Source organism: Pseudopodoces humilis, chromosome 4, assembly GCF_049639895.1.
Source record: "Pseudopodoces humilis isolate 2021_Gansu_Grassland_sample_001 chromosome 4, ASM4963989v1, whole genome shotgun sequence".
NCBI classification, from domain to species: domain Eukaryota; kingdom Metazoa; phylum Chordata; class Aves; order Passeriformes; family Paridae; genus Pseudopodoces; species Pseudopodoces humilis.
In genome coordinates, this window is record NC_142203.1 from 19,124,818 (window position 1) to 19,145,619 (window position 20,802).

The 20,802-nt window shown below is 38.9% G+C and overlaps 1 protein-coding gene across 1 annotated transcript in view; it reads left to right on the top strand.

Moving 5' to 3' along the window:
- Positions 1-2,310: 2,310 nt before the first annotated feature.
- Positions 2,311-20,802, top strand: part of PTAR1 (protein prenyltransferase alpha subunit repeat containing 1) — a 33,385-nt gene continuing 14,893 nt past the window's right edge. Inside the window, exons 1-4 of the mRNA XM_005532881.3 lie at positions 2,311-2,414; positions 7,165-7,334; positions 14,050-14,116; positions 19,016-19,120. Coding sequence (XP_005532938.1) covers positions 2,329-2,414; positions 7,165-7,334; positions 14,050-14,116; positions 19,016-19,120 — 428 coding nt within the window. The 5' untranslated portion in view covers positions 2,311-2,328. The remainder of the gene's footprint in view (positions 2,415-7,164; positions 7,335-14,049; positions 14,117-19,015; positions 19,121-20,802) is intronic.

The following is a 20,802-nucleotide window of genomic DNA, read 5'->3' on the forward strand; positions in this document are numbered from 1 at the left end:
CTATTTGCTTCCTGGACTTTAAAAGAAAGATGAGACACCACATTCTCTAATGTTAAACAGCCATCACTGAAAAATCTGAAGATTCATGCTTTTCATTAGATGGGAAAAATGTGCTGTGACCACCTGCATCTGTACCATGGCTGTCAAATTTTCAAGCAGTCTTTGTAATAAATAGAAAAGCAAGGGCAGTGGTAATGCACTTTCCCTTGTGTTGGCTATGCAATGTGATATGCTTAGAAAAATATTAGGCCATGGGAAATCACTTAAGAATGATGTTCCCTATGCAGTTGTTTCCACCCTTACAAAGTGGGGGGACAACTAGTACCAGCTCTGAGGCGTTTTCACAGAAAGTATAATACTGAAATCAATTGCATTAAACTCAGTTGGACTTGTCCATAAATCTCTAACAAATTAAAATGGTTGGGAGGCACAGAAACAAGCCAAGGTTATTTTCTTGCAAAGGTGGCCACGAAAAAATTAACAATCACGTTTCACGCCTAAATTGCAAGATTTTAACCTTCTAGGTATTTATTAAGGCAAGTTTAATGCACTAGGATTTTTTTATGTCACTTTAGATAGTTAGAAGGACATATTATTCTGTACCCATGAGAGAAGTCCTCAAGCAAATTGTTTCCAATACTTTTGAGACTGCCCCAGATGACACAGGAATGGATTACTCAGGAAAATTTCTGTGTGTAACAGAGAGATAATTCTTGACTATTTAATTACAGTGTATTTTTAACAGTTTATACCCTATGTGAAATCTAACAAAAGAGTATTTTCTGGAAGAAATTACTACAATTTCCCCAAAATTACCTTAAGTAAGCATTTTTGGCTGACAATTCGATATCACTCCCAAAAGCTACTATAAAGTATCACATACAATATTAACACCAATGCCCACCTTACAACCTTTGACAATGTATATAATTGCTAAGATGTACAATTTAAATACTTTCTATTATGACATTTAAGTAAGAATAGCAATTTAATATTCAGTCCACTTCAAAAGGTATGCATGAGGTCATAGACAATACATTACCACTTGATTGCACAATTCAAAATAACTACTTTTGCAACTTTTAAGTACATTTATAGTTTTGCATTAATTTTCAGTACTTTAAGAACTTTGCATCGTTATGACTGATTTTCACTTGTACCCAATACTAAAACTAAAAAGACCACCAAAACTCCAACCCATCACAAACACAAAAATTAGATTTTTAATCCACAGAGCTTTTTGTCATGACTAATGACCTCTTAAGGATGTTTCATTTAGGTCTAATTCACCAAAACCTCTTAACAAAACTACAACAAAATCCCAACCCAAACCAACCTCATAGCTAGAACTATTTCAGTCACTGTATTCCCAGACTGAACTTCAATTGGCTGCTTTTCACAAATGTGACTCAAACCCATACACAAGCAAATTGCACAGGACAAAGTGAGATGACAATGAGCCTGAAAATATAAACTACCCATTACATAAAACTGATTTAGTCCTTTTCAACACGGCAAATAGGCATAAATGAAAAAGTCAGAGTTATGCTGAACACAGCAATCTAAGCTATTTTGAAAAAGCAGTTTGTATTTTTCAGCTAAAAATATCTCCCAATACTCACCAAGTGTTGCAACACCGTTCCTCATATTTGTATTTTCGCTTATTTGACATCCAGAATGTATCAGTTTGCTTCAATAATTTCAGCCACACATCATAAAAACAATGTCCATACATTCCACAAAGTGAATGAAAACCTAGAACAGCACAGTCATGTAATACAATTACCTGAAGCGAGCATTATTTAGTCTAAATTTTCCCACTTAAAATATGGGCTATGAAGAAGGCCCCACAAAATGTCCCGTATGCCATTTTATTATTATTTTTAATTTTTAAGGAGAATATATGGAAGGGTCTACCAAGCCTCTCGGGGGAGGAAAGGTAATGATGAAGCAGATGATGACGACACTGCAAGCTTTTAAAGTAGAGACAAATCACCTACGCGCGGTCAATGCTTTGTAAACACAGTAATTTCTAATGACAAGTAAACACGTAAGATACAGTCCAGAATTATAATCGCGTCTTCACACTCAGCCTTGAAAATAAGCGCTCCCATATTTCTTGGGAGAAGCTATACACACAATGCTTATCTTTTAAAGCTACCAGTGGCCTATCCTTTAAAGGTGGCCTATGGCGACTCCTGACACAACAAACGGAGAGATAAAATCACGTGTGAATTACCGGGCGCCGCTCCCGCCCGGCGCCGCCCCGCGCCCGCCCGCCCGCGCTGCCCCGGAAGCGCTCCCGCCGCCGCCGCCGCCTGCGGGAACATGGCCGAGTCGCCGGAGGAGGTGGCGGTGCTGGTGCAGCGGGTCGTGAAGGACATCCGCAACGCCTTCCAGCGGAACCCACACATGTGAGTGCGGCCGCGGCCGGGCGGCGCGGAGGAAGCGCTGCCCGCCCTCAGGCCCGAGCGCGCTCCGCGGCCGCCGGCGGGCGGGGTGCGGGTCCCGCGGGGCCGCGCCAGGGCCGGGGCCGAGCCCAAGGTCACGCCGTGAGCTGCCGCGGGGACCAGCCCGGTCTCATCCGAGCGGGGGGGGCGGCTCCGGGCGGCTGCGGTGGCACCCCGTTGGGGCATGGCGCTGTGTCTCTGTCCTCGGTGCTCTCCTGCATCCGCGGCTTCTGGACTCGCTCCGGGGACCTGAGCCGCTGGAGATCCCTGCGGCTGCGGCCGCAGCCCGGCGGCCACAGCCGCCCCGCCGGTAACACGTACCGAGTCTTGGAAACCAGCGGGGCTCCGCAGTCTGTAAGCGAAGGATATGTTTTCAAAGAAAAGTTGCTAAGTGACCTCTCTCTGAACTCGATGTTTGGCAGTGTTAAACTCGTCGCACAGCTGGGATGGGGCTGAGCCTTCCCGGTGGGTGGGCCAGCCGTGCCGAGCCCCGCAGGAGGCAGCGGGTTCTGTGTTTGCCTGGAGCAGCGCTCTGGCATTGGTAGCAACAAACTTTAGGATAGAAACCTCCCGAACTGCACTTTTAGACAAACAGGTCAGTGTGGTGAATGCCACCTTCAAATCCCGATCTGTTGGTAGAAGTGATAGTGCTTTTCGTTGTGTGTTGTTTTGCAGAAGACAGAATGGCTATGAAAATGCAAAAAACAGTAATTGCTATCTTGTGACAATAAGATTTAACCAGCAATTTGCGGGGCAGATGGCCTGTTTTATTTTTCAGTGTTTTTGAACAGCCTTGAGACCCTGTTTTAAGAGACTCCCATAATCCTGTTTCCCAGATTATATTTCTCCAGCCTTTAAGACACAAACTAGGGAACTATATGCAACTCCATGTTGGTTATGGCTAATAAGGTAGCACATAATTAATAACAACTTCCTAATTTAGGTGAGGTGTATTTGTGTCTGCTGGAAACTCTGCAGTCTCTGAGGTGGCGGCCTATTAATCTGTTCCAGAAAGTGATAAGCTAAACAGTTGCATAGGAAAATTTTATGGCACTTAATTTATCCCTTTGCTTAACAAGACAAGATTAGAGTAAATACCCTCATGTTTCTCTAAATGTAGTAAGCAATTTGGGTGGGCGGCCAGGTTTTAAAATGCAGCATATGGATGCTGCTTAAAAAAAGGCTGCGTTTTTCCTTGATGCTTCATTTTTAGGATGTGAGGCATAATGTGCTGTAAATGGCCAGTATTTATGAATGAATGTTCTGATTTTTTCATAGCTCTTACTCCTCTGCCAGAATTCCATATTGGCAGCAAACTTTGAGATGGTGTTTCTGAAGAATTAGCTGCTATTGCAGTTTTCTTTCTTAGATGCATTTTCAGCAATGAAAGTAGGCTGCAAGGGCTGTGCATGCTGAGACTGATGCACTGTGATGTGCTTCAAGTGAAAAAGTACAAGCTGCTTCTAGTTTATTCCTCAAAGTAGGAAAAGTGACAATTCTGTCTGCTAGATTTCTGAAGTGGTTGAAACTGCTTGAAATGGGACTCTGCAGGCCAGTGTAGGCTGTGGGTCCTTTGCTGAGCTGCCTCTGTGCCTTGGGAGCACCTGGCTGTAGCCATGCTGGCTGGGTCTTTTTGTGTATCTGCATCATGCCTTCTGCTGGTCAGCTGCAGTTCTTGAATTCCTGTTGGTATCCTGAATTCAACATCTTAAAGATCCAGATTTGAATTATTTTATGTGGGAACTGCCTAACTTCACTGAAAATAAGGAATCTGTTACATACATAGTGTTTCTATTCACTTTCCATACTTCTATCCCCTTCTCACCTCTTTTCCAGAATTTATTGACCCTTGTCAATGGCTGCTTGTACACCTTAGTGTCCGTCAGAATGGGTGTTCTGTTTTGGTTGGTTCATAATTTCATAAGCTTTAAAGTAGGATCAGCACTAAAGAGCGTGTAAAAATAAAATTTTAGACTAAATGTAACATAGGATTGATGTTTCTCTTTTTTTTTACTTTAAATGAAATTTGCTGCAAGACTGTATTTTTTTAAGATGAGCTTCTAGCTAAATATACAACTCAAAATTCTTTTTGCCTTTTCTTTCTGATAGCTCCATTTATTTCCAGTTGGATAACTGTGTCAGCATACTAGTTTCCAATTTTGTAAGGCTTCTTTTAAATTTATGGGGAAGTATTTTTACCCAGTCTTCCAAGGAAATCAGAGAAGGTCCCTCTACATGGAGTACCTGAAGCTGAAGACTCATAATGGTAGTGTCACACTAAATGCTTCCTCTCCTAGCTATACTGTGGTATTATGGTTTTGTGACAGAGGGAAGTTTTTTCCTATCACAGCTTTGAAAAGTTTAAAGCAGGTTGGCTGTTGGTTTATTGAACGGATGAGTCAACAGATTGGGACTCTTGAAGCAGGTCCAGCAATGTCTTGTCAATACTGTTCTGTCCTGGCTAAGGTTTGCACTGTGGACCAGCTCCAGGGTCTCCCAGATGTAATTTTGCACATCTTCTCTGGCCTCAGCTCAGGATGAGGAAGCTCTGTAATGGCAGAAGATTTCATGGTAACTCACCTAAAACCTACCACTACTTTCTGATTGTTTCCACAGTGTGTTTCAGGTATATGAACTGATATGGTATCCTGTAAGTATAGAAATAATTTGTGAAGTTTTTGGAACATGTCTGTGGTGCCTGCTTTGAGGAAAGTAAATGTAAAAGTGCTAAATAACTTCTAAATTTCAGGAGACAGTATCAGAAAACTGGGAAATCTTGGGAGAGAAATTGAACCTTACTTTAGACTAATGATACAAAGACCAATTAGAAGCAGCCCTCACTTGGTGTCCTCTTCAGTATTGTGAGCATTTTGCACCAGTCACTGGACCTAAGTACAGGCATTGACCATTCTGCAGTGAGTTCAGGCAATCTTGTCATATGAGCAGGCACTCTTTCCATCATATGTTTTGCATGGTCAGTCACTTCATTTCACAGGCACTAATTCAGCAGTGTTTGCATGCAAGTCCTGCTGCAGAGGCTTGCTTTGGGTGCACGATGGAGAAGACACTTCAGGCATTCTTGACTGGTGTCTCCTGGTAGACTTGCTCTGTTGCTTTGGCCTTCTGCAGATTTGAGGAACCTTCAGAAGGACAAATAGATGGTACTCTGAATAAATTGTTCTGTGAGATAGGCACCCACCTCAAATAAATCTACATCCCTGGTATTTGGCATTGTGAATTCTGTTGATTCTCAGGAACTGAATGCAACATGATTTCAGAACCACATGAATCATCAGAGATGATTTTATAAAATAGTAAAATACCAAAGTGTTGGAGAAAAGATTGTTACCAGATGACAAATCCTGGTTTGCATCTTCGCAAAAACTGAGTAGTTACCAGATAAAGCATTTTTTGTGTTGCACTTTGTCTTAGTACATTTCAGTATGCAGTGGGTTTAGTCCTATGGTGATTTTGACTATCAGAGTGCATTCTGAAGTGTTTCAAGCTGACTTGCCAGCTTTGTGCAAACCATACCTGTCTGTCATTTTGGTCTGTTCAAAGGAGCATTGTGAAACTTAGCTCACCCAAGTCAGATTTTTGCATTTGGTAATAAATAAAGGTGTGGGTGTTTGTTTTGTGGGTTTTTTCCTCTCCTTGCTGTTTACCTTTGGTATACTGTTTGTAAGTTGTAGCTGGTAAGTTCTTATGGTAATTCACAGAGTTAATTAGCCTAGCAGTGCCTGACTGCATCTTCATTGCTTCTGGAGACTTTCCTGTCCCTGTATGCAAGGCCAGGCAAAGTTTGGCCCAGGACTGGGTTTACTGTTCATAAAACAAAGACCCAGCAGTACATAAAAATTTCAGGCTATTAAGATACTGTATTGAAAGAAGCAGACAGGAGTGTCATTTTGGGTTTAATCTTGCTTCTTGAAGAGCTTAGCTTGTGTTAAATGGAGCAGCACAGATAAGAAACTTGCTTTGATACCCATTTCTTGCTTTTAGTGGGGAAAGAGAATGCTTTTTTCTTCTCTCTGTTCTCGGCTGACCAGGGAAGCCAAAGGGACCTGAATGTGTTTTTGGAAACAGCCACATGATTTGCAAGTGTTTTACCTTGAGTTCACCTTGCCTGTGTTTTTTGTGGCTTGTGATATATGTTTTGATGTATGGAAGATCAAATCTGTTTTCTGAATAAGCAAATACATTCTTAAACAAGCACACTCTGCCACTTTTGATTGCCTCAATAATAGTCCAGTGAGGACACAGAACTAAATCAACATGCTCAGAGTACTCACTAATAAATTTTATTTAAGATAATTTCATTGAGGTTGAGGAGCTGACACTTGAAGTTTATCTGTAAATCTTGTATTAAGAAGACTTAAGATGGAGAGTTTGTTTTCTGAGATCACAAATCTTTTTTATCCTTCTTGAGTTCTGAGGATTTCCCTCTTTAGCAACAGCTTTTTCCATTCAATGGGAGTTGGTGGAGAAATGATGCATAATGGAAAGTATAAAATAATGTTGCTTTCTGTCCAAGTGTGAATCTAGGATCTTTGTGGAAATCAAATAAAACTTTTCAGATACCAGATTTCAGTAAAGACGAGGAAAAAAGATGATGGAGTATTTGGTTGATAAGCATTGCCAGTGTGCTCTATTGAGAAAAATAATTGTCACCTACTGGAAATATGCTTAATTATCTTTCTTTCTGTTTTTTAAGAGATGAAATTGGATTAATACCCTGCCCTGAAGCCAGATATAACCGGAGCCCGATTGTCCTGGTAGAAAACAAGCTTGGTGTGGAGAGCTGGTGTGTGAAGTTTCTTTTGCCATATGTCCACAATAAACTTCTCCTCTACAGACAGAGAAAACAGTGGCTGAACAAGGATGGTGAGTTCTGAGTAGGAGAAGAGTATATTACATGATTTTTAGTGTGCATTTTTTATTTATCATAAAATCATGGAGTTCGGAAAAGAGCTTTAAGATCAGAGTCCAGCCATAAACCTGACACTGCCAAGTCCAGCACTAAATCATGTTCCTAAGTGCTGTGTTTGTATGTCTTCCAAAATATCTCCGGGGATGGTGAGGTGACTCTAGCACTTCCTAAACAGCCTGTTTCAATTTTGACAGCACTATCAGTGAGGAAAATTTTCCTCATATCCTACCTAAACATCTGCTGCAGCCTGAGACCATTTTCTCTCATCCTGTTGTTTGTTAGGTGTGAAAAGAGACTGGCACTCACCTGGCTACAATCTCCTTTTATGTAGTTTTGGAGAACAGTAAGGTTTCCCCAAGCCCAGTTTTCTCCAGACTAAAGACTTCCAGCACTTCTTTGTAAGACTTGTGCTCCAGTTGCCCTTCTCTGGGCTTACTCCAGCACCTTGATATCTTAGTGAGTACATGGAGATGGTCATTGATGTGATCCTGCTGGCCACACTGTTGTGATCCAAGCCAGGATGTCCTTGGCCTTCTCGCCCACCTGGGGACATTTCTGGCTCATTTTCAGCTTGTTGTGGCTAACACCCCTGAGTCCTTTACCACCAAGAATCTTTCCCCCTAGCCTGTGGTGTTGCTTGGCATTGTGACCCAGGGGCATGACCCATCAGAACCTCATACAGGTGGTCTAGGCTCATCAATCCAGCTTGTCCAGATCCCCCTGCAGAGCCTTCCTACCCTCCAGCAGATCACTCCCACCCACAGTGGCATAATCTCCAAACTGACTGCGGGTGCCCTTGTCTGGATCATTTGCCCTTCCTAATGCTAGTTGAACCTGTTATGGAAGAAATGGTGCTTACTAAGGAGGGCAGGCTTTGGATTGTGCATCTTAACTTAAAACAAGTTTAGGGTCATTTGAAAATAAAATTTCTTTCTCTCTTGCCCGAACTGGAAAGGTTAGAGACAGACAAGTTATTTCAGCGAGTTATTTGAGGAAGTGATGTTGATGCAAAAGGAATTTTCTCCTGTTTTCCTGAGTCAAAAGGAAAATGTGGTGGTGTATCTGTATACTGTAAGAAGTGAGTGCAATGTGTTTCAGATGTAGAGGTACCAGAAATCATTAGTCCCCACAGCTTGATAATTGTAAAGTTTTATTTCCATTCTCATATCTTTGGTTTGGTTTGGTTTTTAGTTTAACTTGCATGAAAAACTCTTTTGTATATGTTCTTTAAAAAAATTCAAAATAAAGAATTATGAACAGGTGTGACATAGGAGTTATTTCTTAAAAGGTGTCCTGTTCAGAGTAAGAATGAAAAAGAATAACCAGTTTATGAAACAAGTTGTTTGTTTATTGTTGCAGTATCTTCTAAATAACAATTGGAAGAAAGAAAAATTATTATTATGCTGGGCTTCTCGGTGTCTTATTTCTGTTGTTTTTTTTTCCTGTATAGACTTCTTTCTAGTATCTTTTACCTGCTATGGTATTGTTCACATCCCTCAGAAAGAGAGATATCTGTTCTGTTGAAGGGCACCCTGTGACCACTCAGAGTTCAGATCTTTAGTGACTCACATGCAACTGGATTTCAGTTTTGGACTGTTACCATATTTTAATTTTTTCTGTTTACGTGTAACTAACCTGTCCATAAAGCACTGACTGTGTCCATTTTGATTCAAAATATATGGGATTGTCTTCCCTTCCTGAGGCATACCAAACAGCCACCATTTATTCGGTTGGGTTGATTGAAGCTACAGCAGAGCCAGTCTCCCTGGCTGCTTTATGAAATAGTGAGTTAAAGAATTATGTTTTAAATAGTGGGATGATAGCACACATCTGGTGCAGACTCTAGCACCTAGTTGTAACTAACATGGTGTTATTACTGGGTAAGTTTTGAGAGTTTTGAGTGTAGATCTGTGTAGATCAGAAGATGATGTCTGGTCAGTAGCATTTCTCCTTTGATACCTACCATCCACTTCTTTAGGATTTTATTGCTGTAGCCTGTTTGACTCTGAGTGGATGATGCCAGCTGTGCCCTGATGCTCATTGAAGTGTAGTGTACAGCACAGTCAGGTGGTGTTCGTCAGGTCCGTAAACATGCACTTCTGCCTTTGGAGGTGATATGGAGAAAGAAGATTGAGGTCTTTAGTGGATCTTGGAGTGGGAGCGTTCTTAAGGTGGAGAGCGTTGCCTGCTTTTGTCTACTTAATGGTGGGGTCTAGATTAGCTAAACATGCTTTGATTTGTTAAACACACTTTGATTCCTTATTGCAAACATATGCATGTATAATGCAAACATGTACATATGCATGTATAATGCAAGCGTTTTGGAAAGAGTAGCATGAAATGGAAGGGCAGATCATGACAAGGAGGAACCCATTCTCCTGGCAACACAGAGTCTTCTACTGCTAGCTGTACACCTTGGATGGCACTGGAGTAACAGTGCACCGGCTTGATCCTTCGAATTAATGACCCTTCAAAAGAGTAGCTTAAAGAACTTGAAGAATTTTTGCTCGGTGTTGCTGGGTATGACCACTGATTGTGTTTTATTTTTGTCTAACAGATTTTTTGTGTGTGTCTGTGTCATTGTGTTTCCCACACTGCTCCTACAGAGTTGATGTCATGTCGCTATATGATTATCTATGAAAAGTATTTTGTGGACTTTATAAATTTCACATTGCCTTTTATTTTTACGTCATTTATTTTCTTGGTTTTTTTTTTCTCATTACAGACCTCTTTAAAAGACTCTCTTCCTAGGGGATGTGTATTGCTAACTTAAGTATCTTCCATTTTTTCTTGGTTTATGGTTGGACCTATTAAGACCAGGATCTTTCTGAGAACAGCCACCAACCTGCTGCTGCTGACTTTCTCAGTTCTGATAGAAACTGGTGGTTGTGACATCATTCCAAACTTGAAATTTGTAATGCAGACAACTACAAAATTCAGTATACAGAGCTTTAGTACGGGGAATATGATTAATGTTGACTGACACATAGCTAAATACAAACTTTAGCATTTTAAGAGTTGAACCTACTAGCACAGGCAATCTTGGCAACACCAGTGGTTCTCATTGCAGTGCTTTTGGAGGTCTGAAGTAGGAGTTTGTGATGTGTATTGTTATTATGCTGCAGATCTTAAGCAGGGAGACTTCATTTTGGTCTCAAGTGTTACTGTAAAGTCTAAACATTGACATTTCCACACAGAGAAAAACTTCTTGTTTCAAGCCAAACTACAAACATTGATATCTGTGTCAATTTTTGGGTGTCTGAAGACAGGTGGTAGCCCTTACCTGTGTGTTAGCACCCTGCTCCATTCACACCGGTGCAGGTGCTTTGTTGTGATGCCTTCACACCTGCCAGTGCCACAGGGATGGTGTCTCTGGTCCTCTGCTTCTCTCACAGGTGAAACCTTGCAGAATCCTTCCTTGCAAAATGCAACTCAGAAAACTCTTTCAGTGAATACTGCAGTAATGTGGATTTTAGACTAGAGCCTGCAACTTGTTTGGCTTTCTTTTGAAAATGAAACTCCCTACTGCTTTTTCTCTTCATTTACAAAAGTCAGTTTCAGATGTGTGAGAAGAGCTGGTCTACAGCATTTTCATGTCTGCTGAGGTTTTCTGTAACCACTGTAAAACACAGTCAGGTCCTTCATGTTAGAACACTGTTTGTAAGGGAGTTTAGTGTATTTTACTGTAATTGAGTTTCACATTTGATTAAAGGTTTGAGCAGAAACTGAACTGCAGTGGTGGAGAGAATGAAGGTGGAAATCTTTCTCAGGTGGGCTTAGAGATTCTGTCAAGAGATGTTACGGTTTTTTCTTAAGTATTTTCAAGGATTTGGCTCCAGATTGCTTTTGTGATGTGCAAAAGTGCATACTTGCAATGTGGCAGGGTATTTGTGTTCTTCTGCATCTGGTAAAGAGATTGTTTTGCCTATTACTGCTTCAGAACTGAATTGTATATCCTGTTGAAGCTTGTTACAATCAGTGATTGCAGATGTAGTCTCTACTCACCTCTTCTGTTTTGTTTGAGTCACTGTAAGCCCTTTAAAATAGAACAGAGGAGAACTGCAGGCCGATTTAAGCATCTGCTTTCAGACGTGATGTCTAATATTTTTTTCTGACACCATCCTGGAAGCAGAAGGTGCTTTATAGTCATTCATTGATAGGTTATAGTTACAGTTTCTTTTGGATACTTGAAATCCAGAATCATGACTGCTACTCCTACTATTATTTGAGTTCAGGAATCTAAATCTTACAGTATGGTTTTATTCTTTCTCCAATATTTGTTAAATTTGTGCATGCATACTATTTATGTTACATCAAGGTGGTTTTCTGAAATTTTTACAAACTGCTCCCAGAATATCTAAAAAATGACACAGCCATATTTAAAGGTAAGCTAAAACTATATTGTTTTATTTGTCCTTTTGTTGTTTAGGAGACTTTAATGTACGAAAGGACATGTTCAGTGTGAGCACACATAATGCAACAGTTCGCCTGAAACATATTTACTAGAAAGCAATTTTAAATTGTAAATAAAATGTGTTGGGTTTTGTTACTAACACGGGGGCATAGTTGGCAATTACTACCATGGTGTACCTAGTCTGTCATAAGACTTCCTATTAAAAAGTGGCTCAGAGGTTGCTCAGTTGTGCTATTTTTCTATTGAAAAGTGGCTTAGAGGTTACAAAATTCTGTCATTTCATATCTCTGGCTCAGAATCCACAGTTCATGTATCTTCATCTGTGTCTTACATCAAAGAACATTGACATGAAAAAACTGGGTATTACTTGGAGATTTTACTTTTATCTGCATCTTTCCTTTCATAATGTTCAGGATGCAGTGAACCTCTGTAATGGGAAAATGGACAAAATGCAAACAAATTCTGTTTAATTCTGGACTTGACTGGGTGCTGTTACAGACCCTTGAGATTACCAGAGTGGTCATGTTAACTGGAAATCATGACTAAGGAAGCTGTATTGTTCTAAGAAGACTTTGAAAATTTTTTTCTGAGAAGTATTTGAAAGACTGAAATAGGCTATTATAAATTTTGCTTGATGTGCATATAACGTGTACAGTGGTAGTACCTAATAATTGCTAAAATCATTATTGTAGGTAAAATGGAAAATGTACATGGAAAAAACCACAATTTTAACTGTACCTCCTTATAAAAATGATGTTTTGGTAAATGTTCCAAACTAATTTTCGAATGTAAAATCGAAACAGTAGCCACAAAACACTTAGCAGATGTTTAATTTTATGTATGTTTGATTTTGTTTATGTGAGTAATCCTGGTTACTTGAATTGGGATAGTCAGCTGCATAAAATTAAATGTGTGTTGAAATACTTTGCTGGTTCAGGAATTGGTAAACCAAGGAATAGTGTTTGCTCATTCAGGCAGCAAATTAGGAAGAAGCTTTGCATGTATGAGAAATATTTATTCCTTGGCAGTAAAGAGGGGTTTAACTGAAACTTGTGAAAATAGAAAGTTAAGTTCCTTCCTTGAGACACTTTTGAAAACATTACAGCTTAGTGCAAAGTCAGCAGTACACTAAAGAATTCCACACCCCCCCACCCATCACCCCTTGAATTATATGGTGGCTTAGCATGTTTCTCATAAGGAAGAACATAATGGAAAATACAAAATTTTTTTGTATTGGACATAACTGATCAATCAGACACACAGTAACATAGGAAGGTATTTCACTTTTAAACCTAAGTATTGACTCCTGTTTCAAAGATACATGAGGCTGTGTCCCTTTGCATTTTGAATTAATTTATGTCCCGTTACTGTTGAATTTCTTAACAGTTCATTTTGCGGTCATTAAGTGCGATAACCAGAGATCTGTTTCCATCCTTTTTCCTTCAAGTAACGAAGGAAAACCTCTTATGCTGGAAATCACCTAAGTGCTATCTAATTAGTATGTCAAATGCAGGGTGATTAGGAGAGAATGTAGCCAAATTTAATTAACAATAGAAGGTTGGGTAGTTGCATTCATTTTTTATGATGTAGTTAAAAATAAGTGGAATACATAACTCCACAGTGTACAGTGCTTAAATGCAGGGATGCAAGCAAATATTTTGGGTTCTACGTTGGGTTTTTTATTGAATTAGTATTAAAATTTCAGTCTGAAGCGTGTCACAATTTATTTGAAGTGTTTTCTGTTCAGTTCAATAGGAAGTGCTTTTGCAGTCCTCGTTCATAGATGGGTGTTTCATATTTCAGCTATAGGTTTTTTATAGTGTGTGTAATTTTTGTTACAGTATGGTATATGGCAGCCATCTGCAGCTCAGACTTGTTCTAAAACAGTAGGGTATATTTTTACTTCTCTATAGTATTTAAGAATCTTTGGATTTTTTCTTTGAATAATTCTCTGCTTATCATATATAGTGTGTGAGGTTAAAATCACTGAATACTTGAGGATTTTATATAATGATTTTTCCTTGCTGAGGGCATACACATTATTGGTTCATTATTTTATATAATGAAAAGGGAGGATATGGCAGATCTTGTTCCCCCATCAATTAAGCTGTATTTTTTTCTGGAATAAGAGCAATATTTTACAGAGGTAAAGCAGGCAAAGCTTTGAGGAATGAGAGGGAGTAAGGGACTGCAGTGAGATCAGTGCTGTGTGAAAATCATTACTGATCTTAATGTCTCTTTTTCTATTGTTTTAGAGCTGATAGATATCACATGTACCCTGCTACTACTGAACCCCGACTTCACCACTGCTTGGAACGTGAGGTATGTTGCACTTAAAGAATGCAATCAAAAGACCTGAAAGACCTGGGCCTTACATGAGTCAGCTGAAAGCTTTGTTTCAAGGTGTTATTAGTGATGCAGCAAGAACTTGTCTAAGCAGCTAGGAAGTGCTGAAGGAATGTTAAAAATCTCTTCTTTCCTATATATAGCAGATAGTTTGAGACTGCCCTTGTTTGGCTTTTGTTGGGTGGGTTTGTTTGTTTGTTTGTTGGGGGGGGGTTGTTTTTTTGGGTTTTTTTGTTGTTGTTTTTGGTTGGGTTTTGTTTTTTTTTTAATTGCAGGCTGAAGATTACAGTGCTGCATATGAAGGCATGTTTCCACCACATTTTTAGGGTGTATAAGTCCCACTGAACTACCATTCCTCTTTCCTCCTGCAGTTAACGAGGGTAGTGCTCAACTGCTGTCTGCTGTGTGTATTCACTGTTCTCATTTTTACCTCTCTTTGAGTTCTTTTGAGATTCCAGCTCAGTTTGCTGCCACTACCAGTGCAGACTAGCAAAGCTCTGTAGATACACTGCAAGAGAGGGGAAAAAGTTCTCTACCCTTTATTTCGATCACATTTCCCCCCTCCCCTCTCCTTTCTTGTACCTATTGGATTTAGTATAGATTGATCATTAAGAGCTTCAGAATCTGTCTGGGACTCTTAATGGAGGAGGAGCAGTCTTGCTCTTCAGGAAGTGCAGAAACAACTTTGTAAGCCTATGACTGTTCTGTAAATTTCAGAGTTGGAGGAATATTCTTTCTGCTGCCTAGGTAAGACTGGAGACAGTCTTAAAGTAGTTTCAGAAGGGATGGGGGCTGACAAAACTATGATAATCTCTTTATGTTCATTAATGGAAAACAGGGCTTCTGTAGTTACAGTGCACTATTGCAGGTGGTGCATTAACAAAATGACCTAGAAAGATGATGTCTGTGTCTAGTTGTCAGCCCTAGTTATGGCAAACTCAGCTTTTTCTTTTTTCCTTTTTCACTGCTGATATAGTTCTGAAGGATTCTGCTGTGTTCTGTATCTTTCTCAGGTCTAAAAAAACAGGGATGAATGTGATAGCAAAGGGTTTACTGTCATGAAAATGTATAGCTTGAGTAGCTTTGAAGTGATAAAATAGAATTAGGAGCTTGTATAAGTACTGGAGCTGTTACAGTAATCTAATCTTACAGTGCTTATAATTGATTTTTGGTTTATGTTCTGTGGAATTTTTTTTTCTATTGTACATGCATTCATCCTTGTCAGTCTGGCTTGTTTTTTTTTTGTGCCTGACAGCAGAAAGAGGTAGCTTTTATGTGCATGAGAAGAGTAGTTCAAAGTTGTAAGTGGAATTAAAAATGCTAAGGAATGTGGATGAGGATTGGTTTCTCTTTTATGATATTTATGATTTACCAAAACATACAAATTACTACAGAAGTTGGCCTTTCTCCCCAAATTGTTTGCTAATGATCTACCAATCAAGTCTGTCTTTGAAGCTCTGTTTAGCGTCCAGAGAGATGTTGATACACAAGCCAGTCAGTATCTGTGGAGGTTACTAGCCAACCCACACTATCAAAGGAGCTGCTTTGCTGAATCTGACCCTACATTGTTCTAGGCTTCCACTGGGAGGCTGCTCTTTTGAAGTTTGGAGCACTAGTTATGTTGACATGGATTTCAGCTTCTCTGTGGGATTACAGGTCAAGCTAGCCAGATATGTGGCATAATCAGTTGCAGAGCAGAGGATTGACTGTGTTCTGTACAGATGCTGGTGATAAATCCTTATGCTGAAGTAGTTTGAGCTGAGAACTAATTGTATAAGACTTGAGCTCTGCTTGCAGAGTGGATGGTGGATCTGTTGTGGGATGATTGGTTTCTTGTTGCTCAGACGATGTTTGTCATGCCAGGTTCATCTTGCATTCTCCGTACACAAATTCACTGCTTTATTTTGAGGGGGAAAAAAGCCTCATAGACTATTAAGTAGCCTAAAAAATAAAGTGTGTTCTAGTTGTTTACTGAATAGCAGTCCTCCACACAGTGTGTTTCTTGTAATTTGACTCTTTCATTGCAGGCTGGGATAATCCCTTTCTCATATGCTGAATTCTGCTGAAAGCTTCAGAGATAGCGGTTGACTTGGTAGCACTGAACTTGAAGAGAGAGAAAATGAAATCTCTTCTTAGGAAAGGACACAGGACTTGGCAGAGCCAAGTCAGAACACTAAAATGATGTTGTGGAAGACAAATGAGCATTTCAGCTCAGCTGACAATCATAGAAAGTTGCATCTGATTAATGTAGCACAGGAGAACACAGAACTTCAAACATGTTATCTAGGCAAGCTAGGAATAGATGGTCTGCCTTGACTATGTAGCTTTCTGAAGATTTGTAATGTGCCTACTACATACGTTGGTTGTTTATTTATTTATGTAAATTAGAAGTGACTGGAAAGTTACAGAAGGGCAGTGACTATAACCTAAACCCTGAGACCTGAGCAAGAAGTAATTATATGGTGGAGGAAGATGTGCTAAAGAGTAGGTGTGTCACTTCCTAAAAACTGAGAGAGAAACCCCTGTTATACTGAATGGGATAAGAGAGATCTCTAGTTGTTAATCCTAAATTCAGTTATCCTGTGTTTTTAAAAGTTGAAAAGTCTTTCAAACTAAAATGACCAAAATTTTATGTAAGTGATTGTAAAGGAATTTTCATAAATGCCTTTGTTCTTCCTGTTACATTTTCTGGGCATGTACAATTGATGAAAAGACAGTAGTTAACAAGATGCTCTGAGAAGTCATATTTTGCTTTCAGATGAATGACTTCAAAGGTGTTAGCATAAGGTAAGTCAAAATGACTCCAGATTATCTTTTATGGGAGCTAAAATTCTTGAGGCTGAAACATTTTCTATGATCCACATGTCAAGAAAGTGAGCTAGGAATTGTATCCCAAGTTAGCTGTTAGGTGAAAGAGCTTAGAAGAGGTTTATGTGGGAGTTTATGGTACTTCAGCCATACTAGTGCTTGTGGTCCTTTGTGAATGGGAGAATCTCTTATTTGAAAATCGTTACAGCTAAAACCAGCAGATGGTCGATCTTGTCTGTACTGTTCCTCAATTTAGCAAAAGAGGAAGTTTACTTTAAGAGTGTATAAGTGTGAGGCTGTTTACTTACAGTGAATGTTCGACTTTAGAAAGAGCAATTTCTTCACTCAAAGTTTATGTTTTGGGAGATAGGTGGCCTGGTAATCTAAATCTTTGATAAATATATAAATGTATTTGTTTTAAGTATCAGACTGATCTAGGCTGTATTTTTATTCTGTGTGTGTGGTAAGTAATTTTTACCAAAACATTACCTTTTGCACTGCAGTAAGGAGGCAGTTGTTCCACCTGCTCCTGTGCTGACTCTAAATCTTTTGTATGCTTTCCAAATTTGAGTGCACTGGCACAGATTGGTCTGGTCAGTCTGCCACTTCTGGTTGGTATATCTGAACTGCTTGTTAAAAAACAGCCAAAAGCATCCAACCTGAAGCATGCTGGAACTTGCTTGAGATAAAAACAGATGCCCCAGTAGCTATCAGAAGCAAAACTTCCATAAGGATTTATATATTTCTCCACTTTGCTTCAATTTGAAATAATACTTGCTCACTGTTAATGTTGCAGCCATTAGCTTCTGACTGTGGTTATAAGTTTCAATTACAGCAACACACAGTCAAAGTACCAGATGGGAGTCAGTTTCCTACTAAAAATTACCAAGACAGACAGAAAATATGTACTCACAGAAAGGAAACATGTAAATTTGTTTGTGAGACTCTGGCCTTATCTTTGGGACGACATTATATTTTCTGCATCAGACTGCAGAGGAGTTTTGCCTTCTTATTTGATAGTAGATCTTTCCAGAATTTATTACCTCTCATCCCACTGAAATCTTTTGGTCAGAGGGTTGATCATCTACTCCTCACTTACTAGTGCTATGCCTATTACTATGGTGAATCTGAATTTATTATGAGAAACCAAAACTCAAACCCATGCCAAAATTGCTTCTGCTTTTTGCACTCTCAGTTTCCAGTTGTGACTTACGCAGGTTCTGGGAAATGTGTGCTTTCTTCCTGCAGATAGTAACTTTGGAACTACTGTATCTATACTTCAAAGCTGCTACTTACTAGATTGAAGAATAGGATATGAAGACTAATGTCCTTGGAGTAACCAGAGATGGGGTGATGTCTACAAACATGCTCAGGATAGGCAGTAAGATTTATAAAGCTAGAAAGAGGAGGGTGAGGGGCAGGGAAGTCTGTGCAAAGAAGGTGAGAAGGCCAAGTGCAGATTTTAATTTCACTCTGTCTGTGGGAGGTACTCTAGGAAGGGTTGTGTTGGAAGAACATTAATTTTTGTCAGGGCAAATTTTTATTTTTTAACCAAAAATTGTTCTGCATTTAAGCAAAGTGAGCGATTTGCAACTTTTTGTTAAGTTTGTAAAACATTCTACAAACAGAGAGTATTTCCCTTTTCTTTATAAATTTGGGGAACCATGACGCTTTATCTTGAACAGTATTTAAAAACTACAGGTATGTGTGGAGGAGTGCTATGTATAAGAGTATTTTCAGATGTGCACAGTGATCTAAGGGCTTCATTTCAAGAAGGGTAGTTTATTCGTGTATGTAACCCTACTGGTAGTTGATGCAGTAATTTCTGGATAGGTTTGTGAACTAATGGGTTATGTATTCAGATTAAGTTCTTCTTGCACATATGTATAGTACATATATATGTATAGTAGAATGGATTAATGCACTAATGGCTTCTTAAACTCCTGTCATTTGACAGTGAAGTTCTGTTATGATACAAAGGAAATGCCATGCAGTTTGTTACTGGGATTTGTGTTCTCTTTTCAGGTTACTGCTTTTATTCACACAGATTTGTTTTATCTTTTGTAGGAAAGAATTAATACTGTCTGGCACTTTAAATCCACTTAAAGATTTGCATCTTGGAAAACTGGCGTTAACCAAGTTCCCAAAGAGTCCAGAAACATGGATTCATAGGTTGGTTTCCTTTGCCTTCTACTGGCTTCTCAAAGATTTTTCCTAGATTTTTTTGAATTACTGTTCTTGGGTTAAGGAGTCATAGATGCAGGAGGACATCTAGAAATACATGAGGTTCTTTGAACTTGTCATTGCAGGATACTGTACTTAGGCTTTTGAAGCTTCCTGTCTATATTCTACACTTAGAACTGAAACCATATGCACCTTTTTTGCAGCATACTTTTTAAATAAACTTTAGAGGGGGGATAAATTTCCTTAGAGGTTTATCATGTCTTGCAGCACCTAAAATTCTCAACCAGAAAAATTTGATTCCATCAATTTTAAATATTTGAGCGCTGTAGGTTTCTCCTTTCCCTCCAACTTACTACTGTATTGCTTGTCTACAGGCATTTCAGAAGCTGAAGATTCTGTTAAAGCCAACCTTTATAAATGAAGCTGGGTTCTTTTCCATTTCAATACTGGTCTTTCTTGGTTTGGTGGATTTATTTTTATAATTTCTAACTTAAACTAAATTATTCAGTCACCACTACTGGATATTACAATAACAGATCATATGTTTAGAAAATTGAACTCCAGTTACTCAAATCCACAAGGTTAACCATTTCAGTCATGACTGTCCATAAAATACCTGTAGCAGAGCCAAGCGAAGTGTAGATCCGTTGCTCAACTTCAAAACAAAACAGAACAAAAATAACAACCAAAAAACCTCAAAAAAAAGCACCCAAAAAAGACCCAAAAATTTTGTACGTGCGATCTTTTTTCATTATAGAAATAAAAAGATAGGTCAGCTTTTTATAGACAGTGCTGGAGAGGTTTAAATATAGCACATTAGGAAGCAGTTTGCAATGTTTGTGTTCAACATGTCCAGCATTAGGGCAGCTTGTATGGCTGGTACTGCATTAGGAGCTTCATACTCTATAAAGAACATAACAAAACTTACTGACTGCATGAGAATTTTTGGAAGTGGAAGTTTTTGGTAAACTCTTGTTTGTCAGTGAATGCATGAGCTTAAAATTCTTGAAGGAAACCTAGCAAGCAGTGCATGGAATATTTCAAGGTGTTTTCATTGATACAGCAACAGTTATATTTTGCAGCATTGATTTTTAATTTTGATGTTCAACTTCTTTTCATCATCCTCCTGCTACTAACTTGTACTGCTTATTGTCTTTGTATGTAGTTAAAATGGGAAAAATTCTTGCAGTTTGTCATAGTTTGCCTTTTCTACCTAGTAGCTAACACTGGAAAAACAAGACTTTTTTTGTGTGTTAATGCTTCTGAACCTGGTGCCATCTATATCATTATGATGATAAATATGTTTTTATCAAATAAGTCAGAATGTTAGGTTCTTTATTTTTGCATTTTAGGAATAATAAAAATTCTGCCTATAATTTCCATGCAAACTTAAATTAGGAGTATTTTGGTGGTGTCATAATTTGTTTTTCTTTCTTTTGCTTCCCTCCATCAGAAAAGTATATTTGAGGGTGATTGCACAAATGTTTGCCTTGGATGTGGATATGCTGACCATGATTGATACATATTAGAAAATAAGATTCACAAAAATATTTCTCTGCATCAGCATAATTAATTATGGGTTTCCTATGTTTACTCTATGATTAATTTTGGGTTTCCTATTCCCCCATGGTATGAAATCTCGGACAGAAAATGCAAAAACCTATAATGGG